Source organism: Coregonus lavaretus (assembly GCF_964263955.1).
Source record: "Coregonus lavaretus genome assembly, chromosome: 33".
In the NCBI taxonomy this organism is placed as follows: domain Eukaryota; kingdom Metazoa; phylum Chordata; class Actinopteri; order Salmoniformes; family Salmonidae; genus Coregonus; species Coregonus lavaretus.
The window spans coordinates 26,135,971-26,150,218 of NC_140020.1; the positions used below are offsets into that span (position 1 = coordinate 26,135,971).

The 14,248-nt window shown below is 43.5% G+C and overlaps 1 protein-coding gene across 1 annotated transcript in view; it reads left to right on the forward strand.

Annotated features, from left to right (window-relative positions):
- Positions 1-264: 264 nt before the first annotated feature.
- LOC311108119 (brain-enriched guanylate kinase-associated protein) overlaps positions 265-14,248 on the forward strand; it is a gene marked incomplete at both ends in the record, with an annotated part of 48,656 nt that continues 34,672 nt past the window's right edge. The window contains 3 exons of the mRNA XM_084150756.1: positions 265-365; positions 8,320-8,481; positions 8,727-8,793. Coding sequence (XP_084006882.1) covers positions 265-365; positions 8,320-8,481; positions 8,727-8,793 — 330 coding nt within the window. The remainder of the gene's footprint in view (positions 366-8,319; positions 8,482-8,726; positions 8,794-14,248) is intronic.

Consider the following 14,248-nt stretch of genomic DNA (forward strand, 5'->3'; position numbering starts at 1 on the left):
AAGCGAAGATGTGTCCGTTTGTCCCAGAATGTGTGCACTGCACGTACACTTGAGAAATGAATTTGTTTTGATGATTCGGAAGGCGAATGTCTAATCACTGTTGTGGTTTTTAATGGCTGCTGAACTGTCTCTTTGCTCTGTTGACAGGAACAACACAGGTAGAAAACTCACTCAGACAACTCACTCAACAGGGCAAACTTAACTGACCCCCTCCACCGAGAAAAATAGACCCACTCCCTCCGACGATTCAAAACACAAAAGCACATGAGAGGAAGCGAACACAGCAGACAAACCATGAAAAAGATATATATCGGCAAAACGGCCCTAAAAGTTTCCCGAAATGGCAGTAAACATCAGAAAAAGAGGTAAGAGAGAATGCTGCAGAACATCCCTCCATCCCTCCATCCGCCCACTGGGGTCATTCCATCCCCCCCATCTTTGTCAAGTGGTGGTGAACAACTCAAGCGTCCATCCTCCAAACAGAGTCATTATCCCGCCTCATCGTTCCCTCATCGCCGACTGCCATTGAAATGAAAACACTCATTACCGTGTGACTCAGAGGCAATTTCCAGAGGTCACTAATGTATGATTGGCGTTATAAACTCATTATCTTGTCACGTAACAAACACCTGTGTTATGCCATGTATCGTGTTGCCAGTACCTTGCAAGGGGGTTGTTATAGCATGAAAATAATTCAAACAGTGCCAAAAACACGTTAGAGTAACCATTGATTTGAGAATGGGATGATATTCAAATATTAGGGTATTGTTATTCCATTTAGTCAGAAACCATTAGGAGCAAGTGCAATGGTGTCCGGAGCATTGTCCGGAAATGATTAATATTTATCACTTTAGGCAATTAGGAGTTAATAATGGTATTATCAGTCCACTGGCTTTTGTTTTTCATTTCATAACCAATAGCTTAGTTTTCTCTCATGTGTTAAGTGCACGCTCTGCTTGTCTTAATGGGAATTTGAAGTTATAGAGCTTTCTTGCATGTGTATCATCGGGCTTTGGTGGTTGTGTTTTGTGTGTGTGCTGTAGGAGTGTGTGTGTGTCTGTGTGTTTGGAATGTGGATTGGAGCGTTTGTGTATATGTGTTTGCATTGGTAGTGTGAATTTATGTAATTTACACAGTCACTTTATTCATTTTAATTCAAGATACTGACGTCTCCAAAAACCCCAACAACATTTAAATGAAAATTGTATCACCCTTTAATTTAGGGACTTCACTGTTGAAAGGAAACATCTTCATTTTCATCCTCTTACATTCTCTTGGTCTGTATCCGCAACCTCTCCCTCCTTCTATGATCTTGTTAAGGAGATAGAGGGATGAGAGTGGGGTGTCCACATCTCTCACCCCTCTCTCTCTCTCTCTCTCTCTCTCTTTTCTCTTTTTCTCTCGCTCTCGCTCTCTCTCTCACTCTCCGTTATCTGTGATCTCCTGGCAGATAGTCATTACCATCCTTCCTCCATCTGTCCATCAATACAGGCCCATTAGCCTGCCATGGACACTCAGATCCATCAAAGGGGGAGGGATACATTTCCTTTTAGCTCTCACACTTACCCTTTATAACATTGAATCCCAGGTAGTGCCGAGGCTCTATAAATAGTCCACATTGTGCTGTCTCAATTAATTACACATTGGAGATCACTATTCCGTGTATCTGAGCCGTCAAAATATATTACTTTGATAGATTACAGCTAATAGAGCCATATTTGAAAGTTTCATTCCAAAACGCTATATATCTATTATCAGACATTTTGGTAATTTAGCTTTTATTGTATAAAGAACATGAAAGAGATTGGTGTGTTTTTTCACCATCTAATCATGGCATGGGGTTGTTCAATGACAGACATGTACTGTGGGGTCTGAAATTATTGACACCCTTGATAAATAATGACTGTATAAAATAAATATTTCAAATGCTGAGCTACAGTGAGGGAAAAAGTATTTGATCCCCTGATGATTTTGTACATTTGCCCACTGACAAAGACATGATCAGTCTATAATTTTAATGGTAGGTTTATTTGAACAGTGAGAGATAGAATAACCAAAAAATCCAGAAAAACGCATGTCAAAAACGTTATAAATTGATTTGCATTTTAATGAGGGAAATAAGTATTTGACCCCTCTGCAAAACATGACTTAGTACTTGGTGGCAAAACCCTTGTTGGCAATCACAGAGGTCAGACGTTTCTTGTAGTTGGCCACCAGGTTTGCACACATCTCAGGAGGGATTTTGTCACACTCCTCTTTGCAGATCTTCTCCAAGTCATTAAGGTTTAGAGACTGACGTTTGGCAACTCGAACCTTCAGCTCCCTCCACAGATTTTCTATGGGATTAAGGTCTGGAGACTGGCTAGGCCACTCCAGGACCTTAATGTGCTTCTTCTTGAGCCACTTCTTTGTTGTCCTGGCCGTGTGTTTTGGGTCATTGTCATGCTGGAATACCCATCCACGACCCATTTTCAATGCCCTGGCTGAGGGACGGAGGTTCTCACCCAAGATTTGACGGTACATGGCCCCGTCCATCGTCCCTTTAATGCAGTGAAGTTGTCCTGTCCCCTTAGCAGAAAAACACCCCCAAAGCATAATGTTTCCACCTCCATGTTTGACAGTGGGGATGGTGTTCTTGGGGTCATAGGCAGCATTCCTCCTCCTCCAAACATGGCGAGTTGAGTTGATGCCAAAGAGCTCGATTTTGGTCTCATCTGACCACAACACTTTCACCCAGTTCTCCTCTGAATCATTCAGATGTTCATTGGCAAACTTCTGACTGCCCTGTATATGTGCTTTCTTGAGCAGGGGGACCTTGCGGGCGCTGCAGGATTTCAGTCCTTCACGGCGTAGTGTGTTACCAATTGTTTTCTTGGTGACTATGGTCCCAGCTGCCTTGAGATAATTCACAAGATCCTCCCGTGTAGTTCTGGGCTGATTCCTCACCGTTCTCATGATCATTGCAACTCCACGTGGTGAGATCTTGCATGGAGCCCCAGGCCGAGGGAGATTGACAGTCTTTTGTGTTTCTTCCATTTGCGAATAATCGCACCAACTGTTGTCATCTTCTCACCATTTCAGCCTTGTGTAGGTCTACAATCTTGTCCCTGACATCCTTGGAGAGCTCTTTGGTCTTGGCCATGGTGGAGAGTTTGGAATCTGATGGATTGATTGCTTCTGTGGACAGGTGTCTTTTATACAGTTTACAAACTGAGATTAGGAGCACTCCCTTTAAGAGTGTGCTCCTAATCTCAGCTCGATATCTGTATAAAAGACACCTGGGAGCCAGAAATCTTTCTGATTGAGAGGGAGTCAAATACTTATTTCCCTCATTCACATTTTTTTTTTGTTATTCTGTCTCTCACTGTTCAAATAAACCTACCATTAAAATTATAGACTGATCATTTCTTTGTCAGTGGGCAAACGTACAAAATCAGCAGGGGATCAAATACTTTTTTCCCTCACTATATAATGTATGCTAAAAAAAAGGGAAATTATAATATTTTATACTAGTACAATTGCTCAGAGAAAGAGATTTTGTTTAACAAGTATTCTTATTTTCTCAAAAAGTTACAGGTCAAAATTATTGACACCCCTATAGATTCTTAGAAATAAAGTAGTCAAAGTTTATAATTTGGTCCCATATTCCTAGCACACACTCACTAGCTCAAGCTTGTAACTCTACAAACTTGTTGGATGCATTTGCAGTTTGTTTTGGTTGTTTCAGATAATTTTGTGCCCAATGGAAACGAATGGTAAATGATGTATTGTCTCATTTTGGAATCCCTTTTATTATAATTAAGAATATAATATGTTTCTAAACACTTATACATTAATGTGGATGCTAACATGATTACGGATAACACTGAATGAATCATGAATAATGATGAGTGAGAAAGTTACAGAGGGTCAAAGATCATACCCCCAAGACATGCTAACCTCTCACCATTACCAATAACAGGGGAGGTTAGCATGTCTTGGGGGTATGATCTTTGACCCTCGGTAACTTTCTCACTCATCATTATTCATGATTCACAATACATTATTTACCATTCATTTCTCTTTCTCTGAGCAATTGTATTAGTATAAAATAACATAATTTCCCAACATTTTTTAGCATACAATATAGCACAATATTTTAATTATTTATTTTATACAGTCATAATGCTCATCTTTATAAAGGGTGTCAATAATTTCGGACTCCACTGTATTTGTTTGAAATATATCACTTGAGGGTTTCATTTCAGAGAGACAAATAATCATGTTTTGTTGCAAAACGCTATATATCCGCCTCACTCTCAGAGAAATAACTAGTACTGCCAGGTTTTACAGTCAAATGTGATAAATAACTAAAACTTTTAATAAAACACTGTACAAATGATACATTTGTGACATCAACATAAAATGTAAAAATGTTTAAAAAAATTAATCAATACAGTAATATGAGATATGAGGATATGAGTGCATGAGGAAAGTATTCAGACCCCTTGACTTTTTCCAAATTTTGTTACGTTACAGCCTTATTCTAAAATGGATTAAATAGTTTTTTCCCATAATACCCCATAATGACAAAGCAAAAACAGGTTTCTATCATTTTTTGCAAATGTAATAAAACTTAGCAAACTAAAATATCACATTTACATACAGTGGGGAAAAAAAGTATTTAGTCAGCCACCAATTGTGCAGGTTCTCCCACTTAAAAAGATGAGAGAGGCCTGTAATTTTCATCATAGGTACACGTCAACTATGACAGACAAATTGGGATTTTTTTTCTCCAGAAAATCACATTGTAGGATTTTTTATGAATTTATTTGCAAATTATGGTGGAAAATAAGTATTTGGTCACCTACAAACAAGCAAGAATTCTGACTCTCACAGACCTGTAACTTCGTCTTTACGAGGCTCCTCTGTCCTCCACTCGTTACCTGTATTTATGGCACCTGTTTGAACTTGTTATCAGTATAAAAGACACCTGTCCACAACCTCAAACAGTCACACTCCAAACTCCACTATGGCCAAGACCAAAGAGCTGTCAAAGGACACCAGAAACAAAATTGTAGACCTGCACCAGGCTGGGAAGACTGAATCTGCCATAGGTAAGCAGCTTGGTTTGAAGAAATCAACTGTGGGAGCAATTATTAGGAAATGGAAGACATACAAGACCACTGATAATCTCCCTCGATCTGGGGCTCCACGCAAGATCTCACCCCGTGGGGTCAAAATGATCACAAGAACGGTGAGCAAAAATCCCAGAACCACACGGGGGGACCTAGTGAATGACCTGCAGAGAGCTGGGACCAAAGAAACAAAGCCTACCATCAGTAACACACTACGCCGCCAGGGACTCAAATCCTGCAGTGCCAGACGTGTCCCCCTGCTTAAGCCAGTACATGTCCAGGCCCGTCTGAAGTTTGCTAGAGTGCATTTGGATGATCCAGAAGAGGATTGGGAGAATGTCATATGGTCAGATGAAACCAAAATATAACTTTTTGGTAAAAACTCAACTCGTCGTGTTTGGAAGACAAAGAATGCTGAGTTGCATCCAAAGAACACCATACCTACTGTGAAGCATGGGGGTGGAAACATCATGCTTTGGGGCTGTTTTTCTGCAAAGGGACCAGGACGACTGATCCGTGTAAAGGAAAGAATGAATGGGGCCATGTATCATGAGATTTTGAGTGAAAACCTCCTTCCATCAGCAAGGGCATTGAAGATGAAACGTGGCTGGGTCTTTCAGCATGACAATGATCCCAAACACACCGCCCGGGCAACGAAGGAGTGGCTTCGTAAGAAGCATTTCAAGGTCCTGGAGTGGCCTAGCCAGTCTCCAGATCTCAACCCCATAGAAAATCTTTGGAGGGAGTTGAACGTCTGTGTTGCCCAGCGACAGCCCCAAAACATCACTGCTCTAGAGGAGATCTGCATGGAGGAATGGGCCAAAATACCAGCAACAGTGTGTGAAAACCTTGTGAAGACTTACTGAAAACGTTTGACCTGTGTCATTGCCAACAAAGGGTATATAACAAAGTATTGAGAAACTTTTGTTATTGACCAAATACTTATTTTCCACCATAATTTGCAAATAAATTCATTAAAAATCCTACAATGTGATTTTCTGGAAAAAAAAATCTCATTTTGTCTGTCATAGTTGACGTGTACCTATGATGAAAATTACAGGCCTCTCTCATCTTTTTAAGTGGGAGAACTTGCACAATTGGTGGCTGCAGATCCTCTCAAGCTCTGTCAGGTTGGATTGGGAGGATCGATGCACAGCTATTTTCAGGTCTCTCCAGTGATGTTAGATTGGGTTCAAGTCCAGGCTCTGGCTAAGCCACTCAAAGACATTCAGAGACTTGTCCTGAAGCCACTCCTGCGTTGTGTTGGCTGTGTGCTTAGGGTCGTTGTCCTGTTGGAAGGTGAACCTTCGCCCCAGTCTGAGGTCCTGAGCGCACAAGCAGGTTTTCATCAAGGATCTCTCTGTACTTTGCTACGTTCATATTTCCCTCGATCATGACTAGTCCCCCAGTCCCTGCCGCTGAAAATCCTCCCCACAGCATGATGCTGCCACCAAAATGCTTCACCGTAGGAATGGTGCCAGGTTTCCTCCAGATGTGATGCTTGGCATTTAGGCCAAAGAGTTCAATCTTGGTTTCATCAGACCAGAGAATCTGGTTTCTCATGGTCTGAGAGTCCTTTAGGTGCCTTTTGACAAACTCCAAGCAATCTGTCATGTGCCTTTTACTGAGGAGTGGCTTCCGTCTGGCCACTCAACCATAAAGGCCTGATTGGTGGAGTGCTGCAGAGATGGTTGTCCTTCTGGAAGGTTCTCCCATCTCCACAGAGGACCTCCGGAGCTCTGTCAGAGTGACCATCGGGTTCTTGGTCACCTCCCTGACCAAGGCCCTTCTCCCCCGATTGCTCAGTTTGGCCGGGCAGCCAGCTCTAGGAAGAGTATTGGTGGTTTCAAACTTCTTCCATTTAAGAATGATGGAGGCCACTGTGTTCTTGGGGACCTTCAATGCTGCAGACATTTTTTGGTACCCTTCCCCAGATCTGTGCCTCGACACAATCCTGTCTCTGAGCTCTACGGACAATTCCTTCGTCCTCATGGCTTGGTCTTTGCTCTGACATGCACTGTCAACTGTGGGACCTTATATAGACAGGTGTGTGCCTTTCCAAATCATATCCAATCAATTGAATTTACCACAGGTGGACTCAAATCAAGTTGTAGAAACATCTCAAGGATGATCAATGGAAACCGGATGCACCTGATCTGAATTTCGAGTCTCATAGCAAACGGTCTGAATAGTTGTGTTAATAAGGTATTTCTGTTTTTTATTTTCAATACATTTGCAAAAATTTCTAAAAACCTGTTTTCGCTTGGTCATTATGGGGTATATGTGTGTAGATTGATAAAAATAAATAAAATTGAATCCATTTTAGAATAAGGCTGTAATGTAACAAAATCTGGAAAATGGGAAGGGGTCTGAATACTTTCCGAATGCACTGTATGTAAAATATTTACATTGGACATTTTAGTCATTTAGCAGATGCTCTTATCCAGAGCGACTTACAGTTAGTGCATTCATTTTAAGATAGCTAGGTGAGACAACCACATATCACAGTCAAATATACAGAATGCGAACATTCCATTCCAGAGAATGAACTACTTTGACCAGAGCCCTCTGGCTAGAAGTAGTGCACTATATAGGGAACAGGGTGCCAATTGGGACGAAACCTTAGTTGAAAGTGATCCTGTAAGTTACTGTAACCACTCTGGCTGTTGATGGTGGTGGTGTTCTTCGCAGCAAGGTTGTAGAGTATTAGAGCTGAATGTTATTGGGAATCCAAAGGCATCCAAACCTTAATATACTGTACCTTAGCTGCATATAGAATCATAATTTGGGGTCTCATATGTATTATTCATGTGTCCTCTTTACACAAAAATCATTTTTATTTTTAATGGGCTCACTCATAATTTATACATCACCACTGTATTTAGCAGACGCTCTTATCCAGAGCGACTTACAGGAGCAATTAGGGTAAAGTGCCTTGCTCAAGGGCACATCGACAGATTTTCACCTAGTCGACTCAGGGATTAGAACCAGCGACCTTTCGGTTACTGGCACAACGCTCTTAACCACTAAGCTACCTGCATATTGTTCATGAATCATCATACAAGACTCCCATTACCTCTTATCTATACTCAACGTATCATAAGATATACAGTATATGCATATAATATGACATGAAGTATACCACAGTAATATGCTACTTCAACTATGTCTGATGCCTGGTGTGTGTTTGTGTCCCTCACAGCTCTTTGCAGGAGCAGAAGGAGGATCTCCGGAAGCGTCTTTCCTACACCACCCACAAGCTGGAGCTGCTTGAGAGCGAGTTTGACTCCACCCGCCAGTACCTGGAGACTGAGCTACGCCGTGCCCAGGAGGAACTCGACAAGTTCACAGACAAACTACGCAGGTATGCCAAACCACACAACCACACCATCATTGATCTCATTACATTGATTTGTGTTCATCTCTTGGGAAATATTATAGTCACATTCACAATAAGTCTTGAATACCTCTAACTAACTAAACTAACACCATAGTACATTATCATGACGGATACATAGCATAGGCATCATTAATCCAATGGATGCAGAAAGTGTTAAATTATTAATAGTGTGAGTTGGTAAGCCAGTGTCATTGTGTGTCTCCTGGTAGAATACAAAGCAGCTACTCAGCACTGCAGAGGATCAACCAGGACCTGGAGGATAAGATCCATAGAAATGTAAGTGAAGTGTGTGTGTGTGAGTGTGTGTGCGTGCTTGCATGGGTGTGCGTGTGTGCATACATGCATGCATGTGTGTGTACACTTGTAGGTGTGTGTCTGCATGCTTACGTGTGTGAGTGTGTGTGTGAGAGAGCACGCATGCGCATAAGTGCATGCATGTTTGTGTACACTTGTATATGTGTGTGTGTGTGCGTGCACACGTGTCTAAGCAAGCAGTCTTTACTCTTTAGAAAAGGCAGTTAAAAGCACTGAACAGTGGATTTGAATATGAATACACTAGCTATTGGTACCACTGATGTTAATTACAGCCTATTACAATAGATTGTCCTCCTTCCTATGGCAGGACGATAGTGAGCCTATTGTTCTGGGCTAGCCCTGCGACTCACATCTTTTGTCAGATGTAGCTCTTCCAAAGGAAGGATACAATTAACCAGCCTGCCATCCCAGCATTGTATGATCATCATGTGTCTTCTTCCTCACTATGAATAGACATCTGAATATGTCCCCTCTCTGAATTTGTTAAGGAAAATATCATCATCATCACTAAGAGTTTGGAACATTAAGATGTTGCAGGCTTATAGCACAACCAGCTCTCACTGTCTCATGTCAGAATTAGAGGTTAATCCATGTTTCCCAAACGTAAAATGTCAATGTTGTTCCAAACGTAAAATGTTGAGGTGTTTAAGGTTACGTTTAGGCATTAACTCCAAATTGTTAAGGTAAGGGTTAAGGTTTGGAATAGGCTTTAAACAAAAGTATCAGAAACAACTTCCTGTCGCTGGATTTGAACTTGCAACCTTTGGAATCAAAGGCAGATGCTTACGCTCATTCACCATCCCTGTCCACAACACCCTAGCAAAACCAAAACGTACTTGAAGGTAACAGCGCTCACTGTTTCCCCTACTGGCTGGTTTCCACGTCATCTCCCGACTTCCTCAGACATGGACTATGACTACCGACCCGTAGCACTGACGTCTGTAGCCACGAAGTGCTTTGAAAGGCTGGTCATGGCTCACATCAACACCATTATCCCAGAAACACTAGACCCACTCCAATGTGCATACCGCCCCAACAGATCCACAGATGATGCAATCTCTATTGCACTCCACACTGCCCTTTCCCACCTGGACAAGAGGAACACCTACGTGAGAATGCTATTCATTGACTACAGCTCAGCATTCAACAACATAGTGCCCTCAAAGCTCATCACTAAGCTAAGGATCCTGGGACTAAACACCTCCCTCTGCAACTGGATCCTGGACTTCCTGACGGGCCGCCCCCAGGTGGTAAGGGTAGGTAACAACACATCTGCCACACTGATCCTCAACACGGGGGCCCCTCAGGGGTGCGTGTTCAGTCCCCTCCTGTACTCCCTGTTCACCCATGACTGCACGGCCAGGCACGATTCCAACACCATCATTAAGTTTGCCGACGACACAACAGTGGTAGGCCTGATCACCGACAACGATGAGACAGCCTATAGGGAGGAGGTCAGAGACCTGGCCGTGTGGTGCCAGGATAACAACCTCTCCCTCAACGTGACCAAGACAAAGGAGATGATTGTGGACTACAGGAAAAAAAGAGGACTGAGCACGCCCCCATTCTCGACGGGACTGAAAAGTTATACAGCTGCACCATCGAGAGCATCCTGACTGGTTGCATCACCGCCTGGTATGGCAACTGCTCGGCCTCCGACCGCAAGGCACTACAGAGGGTAGTGCGTACGGCCCAGTACATCACTGGGGCCAAGCTTCCTGCCATCCAGGACCTCTATACCAGGCGGTGTCAGAGGAAGGCCCTCAAAATTGTCAAAGACTCCAGCCACCCTAGTCATAGACTGTTCTCTCTGCTACCTCACGGCAAGCGGTACCGGAGTGCCAAGTCTAGGTCCAAAATACTTCTCAACAGCTTCTACCCCCAAGCCATAAGACTCCTGAACAGCTAATCATGACTACCCAAACTATTTGCACTGCCCCCCCACACCCACCCCCACCCCATCTTTTTACGCTGCTGCTACTCTGTTAATTATTTATGCATAGTCACTTTAACTCTACCTGTTGAGGTAGTTGAGGTACATATTACCTCAACTACCTCAACTAGCCGGTGCCCCCGCACATTGACTCTGCACCAGTACCCCCCTGTATATATAGCCTCCCTACTGTTATTTTATTTGACTTCTGCTCTTTTTTTCTCAACACTTTTTTGTTGTTGTTTTATTTTACTTTTTTAAATAATTTGTTTTATGTATTGTTGGTTAAGGGCTGTAAGTAAGCATTTCACTGTAATGTCTGCACCTGTTATATTCGGCGCATGTGGCCAATACAATTTGATTTGATTTGATTTGGATGGACGTCGAATACTGACTTGTATCACGGGTGACCTGGCCAGCATGGAGGAGTGGAGAGGGTCTTCATTCATGGAACGTAAAGGGACTGAATCATTTATCAAAGGGTTTTCACTGTATATCAAGCTGTGAATTCTTATCAGTTGGATATTTATTCAGCTCAAATACTCCCACTTTAGCAGTTATCAAGTTGATGATGTGGTTATCTTGTGCTCAGTAAATAATCAACTATTTTTTACACTTTACAAACCCCCAAACTGAATTTATTGCAGTTCAATTGATTTAAATAGTTTGACGTTCCTTTACTGTCAGAAAAATCTATAGAAACAAAACTTAATTATAGTAAAAATCTGTGACTTACATTGGTAAGAAGACTTGAGTGTCCTTACATGCAGGTTAAAGTGAACCTCGTGTATAGGCCTGGTCATTCAATGTTCTTACCAGTCAATGGATGACAGGGGGTTCTTCACAGATACTAAACCTTGCTTATCTATTGCAGGATGACCATTACAAAATGGCAAATGTTGAGTGTCCTTTCAACATTTCAAGACTTTGTAACACTTGGCATGTGTATGGGCTCCCGAGTGGCGCAGCGGTCTAAGGCACTGCATCTCAGTGCTTGAGGCATCACTACAGACCCCCTGGTTCAATTCCAGGCTGTATCACAACCGGCCGTGATTGGGAGTCCCATTGTGCGGCACACAATTGGCCCAGCGTCGTCCGGGTTTGGCCGGTGTAGGCTGTCATTGTAAATAAGAATTTGTTCTTAACTGACTTGCCTAGTTAAATAAAGGTAAATAAAAAAAATTGCCTGAATAGACCAGTATATAACAAAGCATTTACAAAACAGTTTCTTCACTTACTTAAATAAACACTTTGCAGCCTCTGGTAAATATGGGCACTTGAAAATTAGGGCCCTTGAAACAAACAATCAATACAAACATCAATTAAAACATTGGGGAAGTGAATTCATTTCTCTAGTGAAGATCTGTGTCTTCATAGGGCAAAAGAAAAGCATGCTTGGAGTTAGTAGGTATTGTTTGTTATACAATCTTGGTTAACCCAGAACTAAAGTATTGCGTAATTGATCAGATGCTCGATTACGTTCCTGGTCCATAAGTGTTAAGAAAAGAAATCGGAACCAGAACGAATAGCTCCACCCTCTCTCTTTGCAAGCTACAGACAAGTCTATGGGCCAAATGTCCCCTCCCCTTCCGAAATTCGAAAGATGCTAACACCTGCGAAATCTTGATTTGTCCAAAGCACTGGAACTAATGCTGCTAGTTATCTCACACAGAACGTGTTTTGGAAAGTTTGTTGTTTTGAAAGTGTATTGAAAAGTTTCTTAGTAGCTAGCTACCTTTTGAGTTTGGATCCCGCAATGCATTTGGCATCAGTTGCTGGGACTGCCACTCTCTCGCCAGTGATCCTGCCTACCAATGCCGGGTCTGAGGAGCTAGCTGCCTATCAAGATAGCGGGTTCTCTTTCAAGTATTCATTTCGGTATTTCACTTATGGGATACGCCCCCAGCGTATTCGTGAAAAGCCTTTATTACACTACGCCAGCCATGATTGGCTGGACGTCGAGACGTGTGCATCGGGGAAGGATGTCCCTCCTACCCTATAAAAGGTCAGACGCAGCATCTCTGAGTCATTCAAACACCTCTTCTCGCTTTTCATCAGAAAGCTTACCTCGACACGACTGCATTTTCCAGAAATAGCTAAACTGTCCACAGACTTGAGCTTACAACTCGCTCGCCGGACGCTATTCTCGGGATTGTGTGGTGGTGACAATTTTCCTTTCCCTTCACCATAGCTAGAGGAAAATTATTTGAGGGAGGAACGGGTACAGCTGTGACATAGCTAACTCGTTCACGACCAAGTTAGCTGTATCCAAACAGTGACTAGTCGTCGGCAATCTGGCCACCATGATAGCTAGCTTTTTATTTTTTATTACTTTGGCAAGAAAAATCTTTACTAGCTACACCAAGCTATCTTTTCTAACCTGACTTTTCGGAAACGGTCTCCGGCCGTCACACCGAGTGCCACCGTCGGAGATAACCTACTAATCGCTAGCTATCGGACTAGCCTACCACATAGCATCCAAGGTATGTTGACGAAAGCATCTCCCACCCCAAACGAGGAGAAGCTTGCGGCACGAATCTGCTCTTGTGGAAACAAGATATCGGCCAAGTACACCCACTCAGTGTGCTCCGCTTGCCTTGAGCTGCAACATGCCCAGGAAGCATTAGCCTCCCCCGGCTCCTGTCCACACTGTGCCTTCTTCACTGTGATGAGCCTCTGTCGCAGGCTAGCACGCCAAGCTAGCCTGAGTCAACAGGACCTTAACATGGGGGCCGGCATCCCCGATTGTGCATCTGAGGTGATGGATATCCCCACTGGAGATCGTGGAGCGACGGCAAGCATTAGCTGGGGCAGCCAGCTTGACGCCTTTGCCACGCTGTTGGAAGACTCCAGCAACGACCTCGTGACCCCCCCTGTCGGGCTTCCTGATTGGAGATGACAATGACTCCACATGTTTTTCCCGATAGTGTCCTTTCGGAATCATCGGATGGAGACGAAGACTCCTTCATCCCCTCAGGCCAGGCCACCAAGCCTCCTGCCGGGGAATCTGAAACCGGGCACGCAGGCGGGGCGCAATCCCCACCTGCTCTCGGTGTGGACCAACAGGACGTGTGCAAACGCACTGTAAATAAACTGGTGGTTCCCTAGCCCAATGCAGTAGCAGAGACCACCACGACCCGCTATGAGGGTAAAAGGCTACCCAAAGCCAAACGGGCAGCCAGGCAATTACTGCCAGTCTTCCCAGAATGCCTTGAGGAGGTTACCTGTACCTGGAGTACACCTTTCTCGTCCAAGAATCATGTCCAAGGTGGGTCGGTGTTGGACTGTGTTGACATGATGGGGATTGAGCTTGCCCACATGCCCCCCGTCGAACCTCTGGTGGCTTCCCATCTACACCCCAGCAGAAGTCCTCCATGACCTCAACTGGCCCCACCTTACCAACCAAGTACGAGCACTTCCAGTCCTCTGCGACAGAGAAGGTCTACAGGTCGGTCGCCACAGTGGTGAGTGCTCTCAGCACCG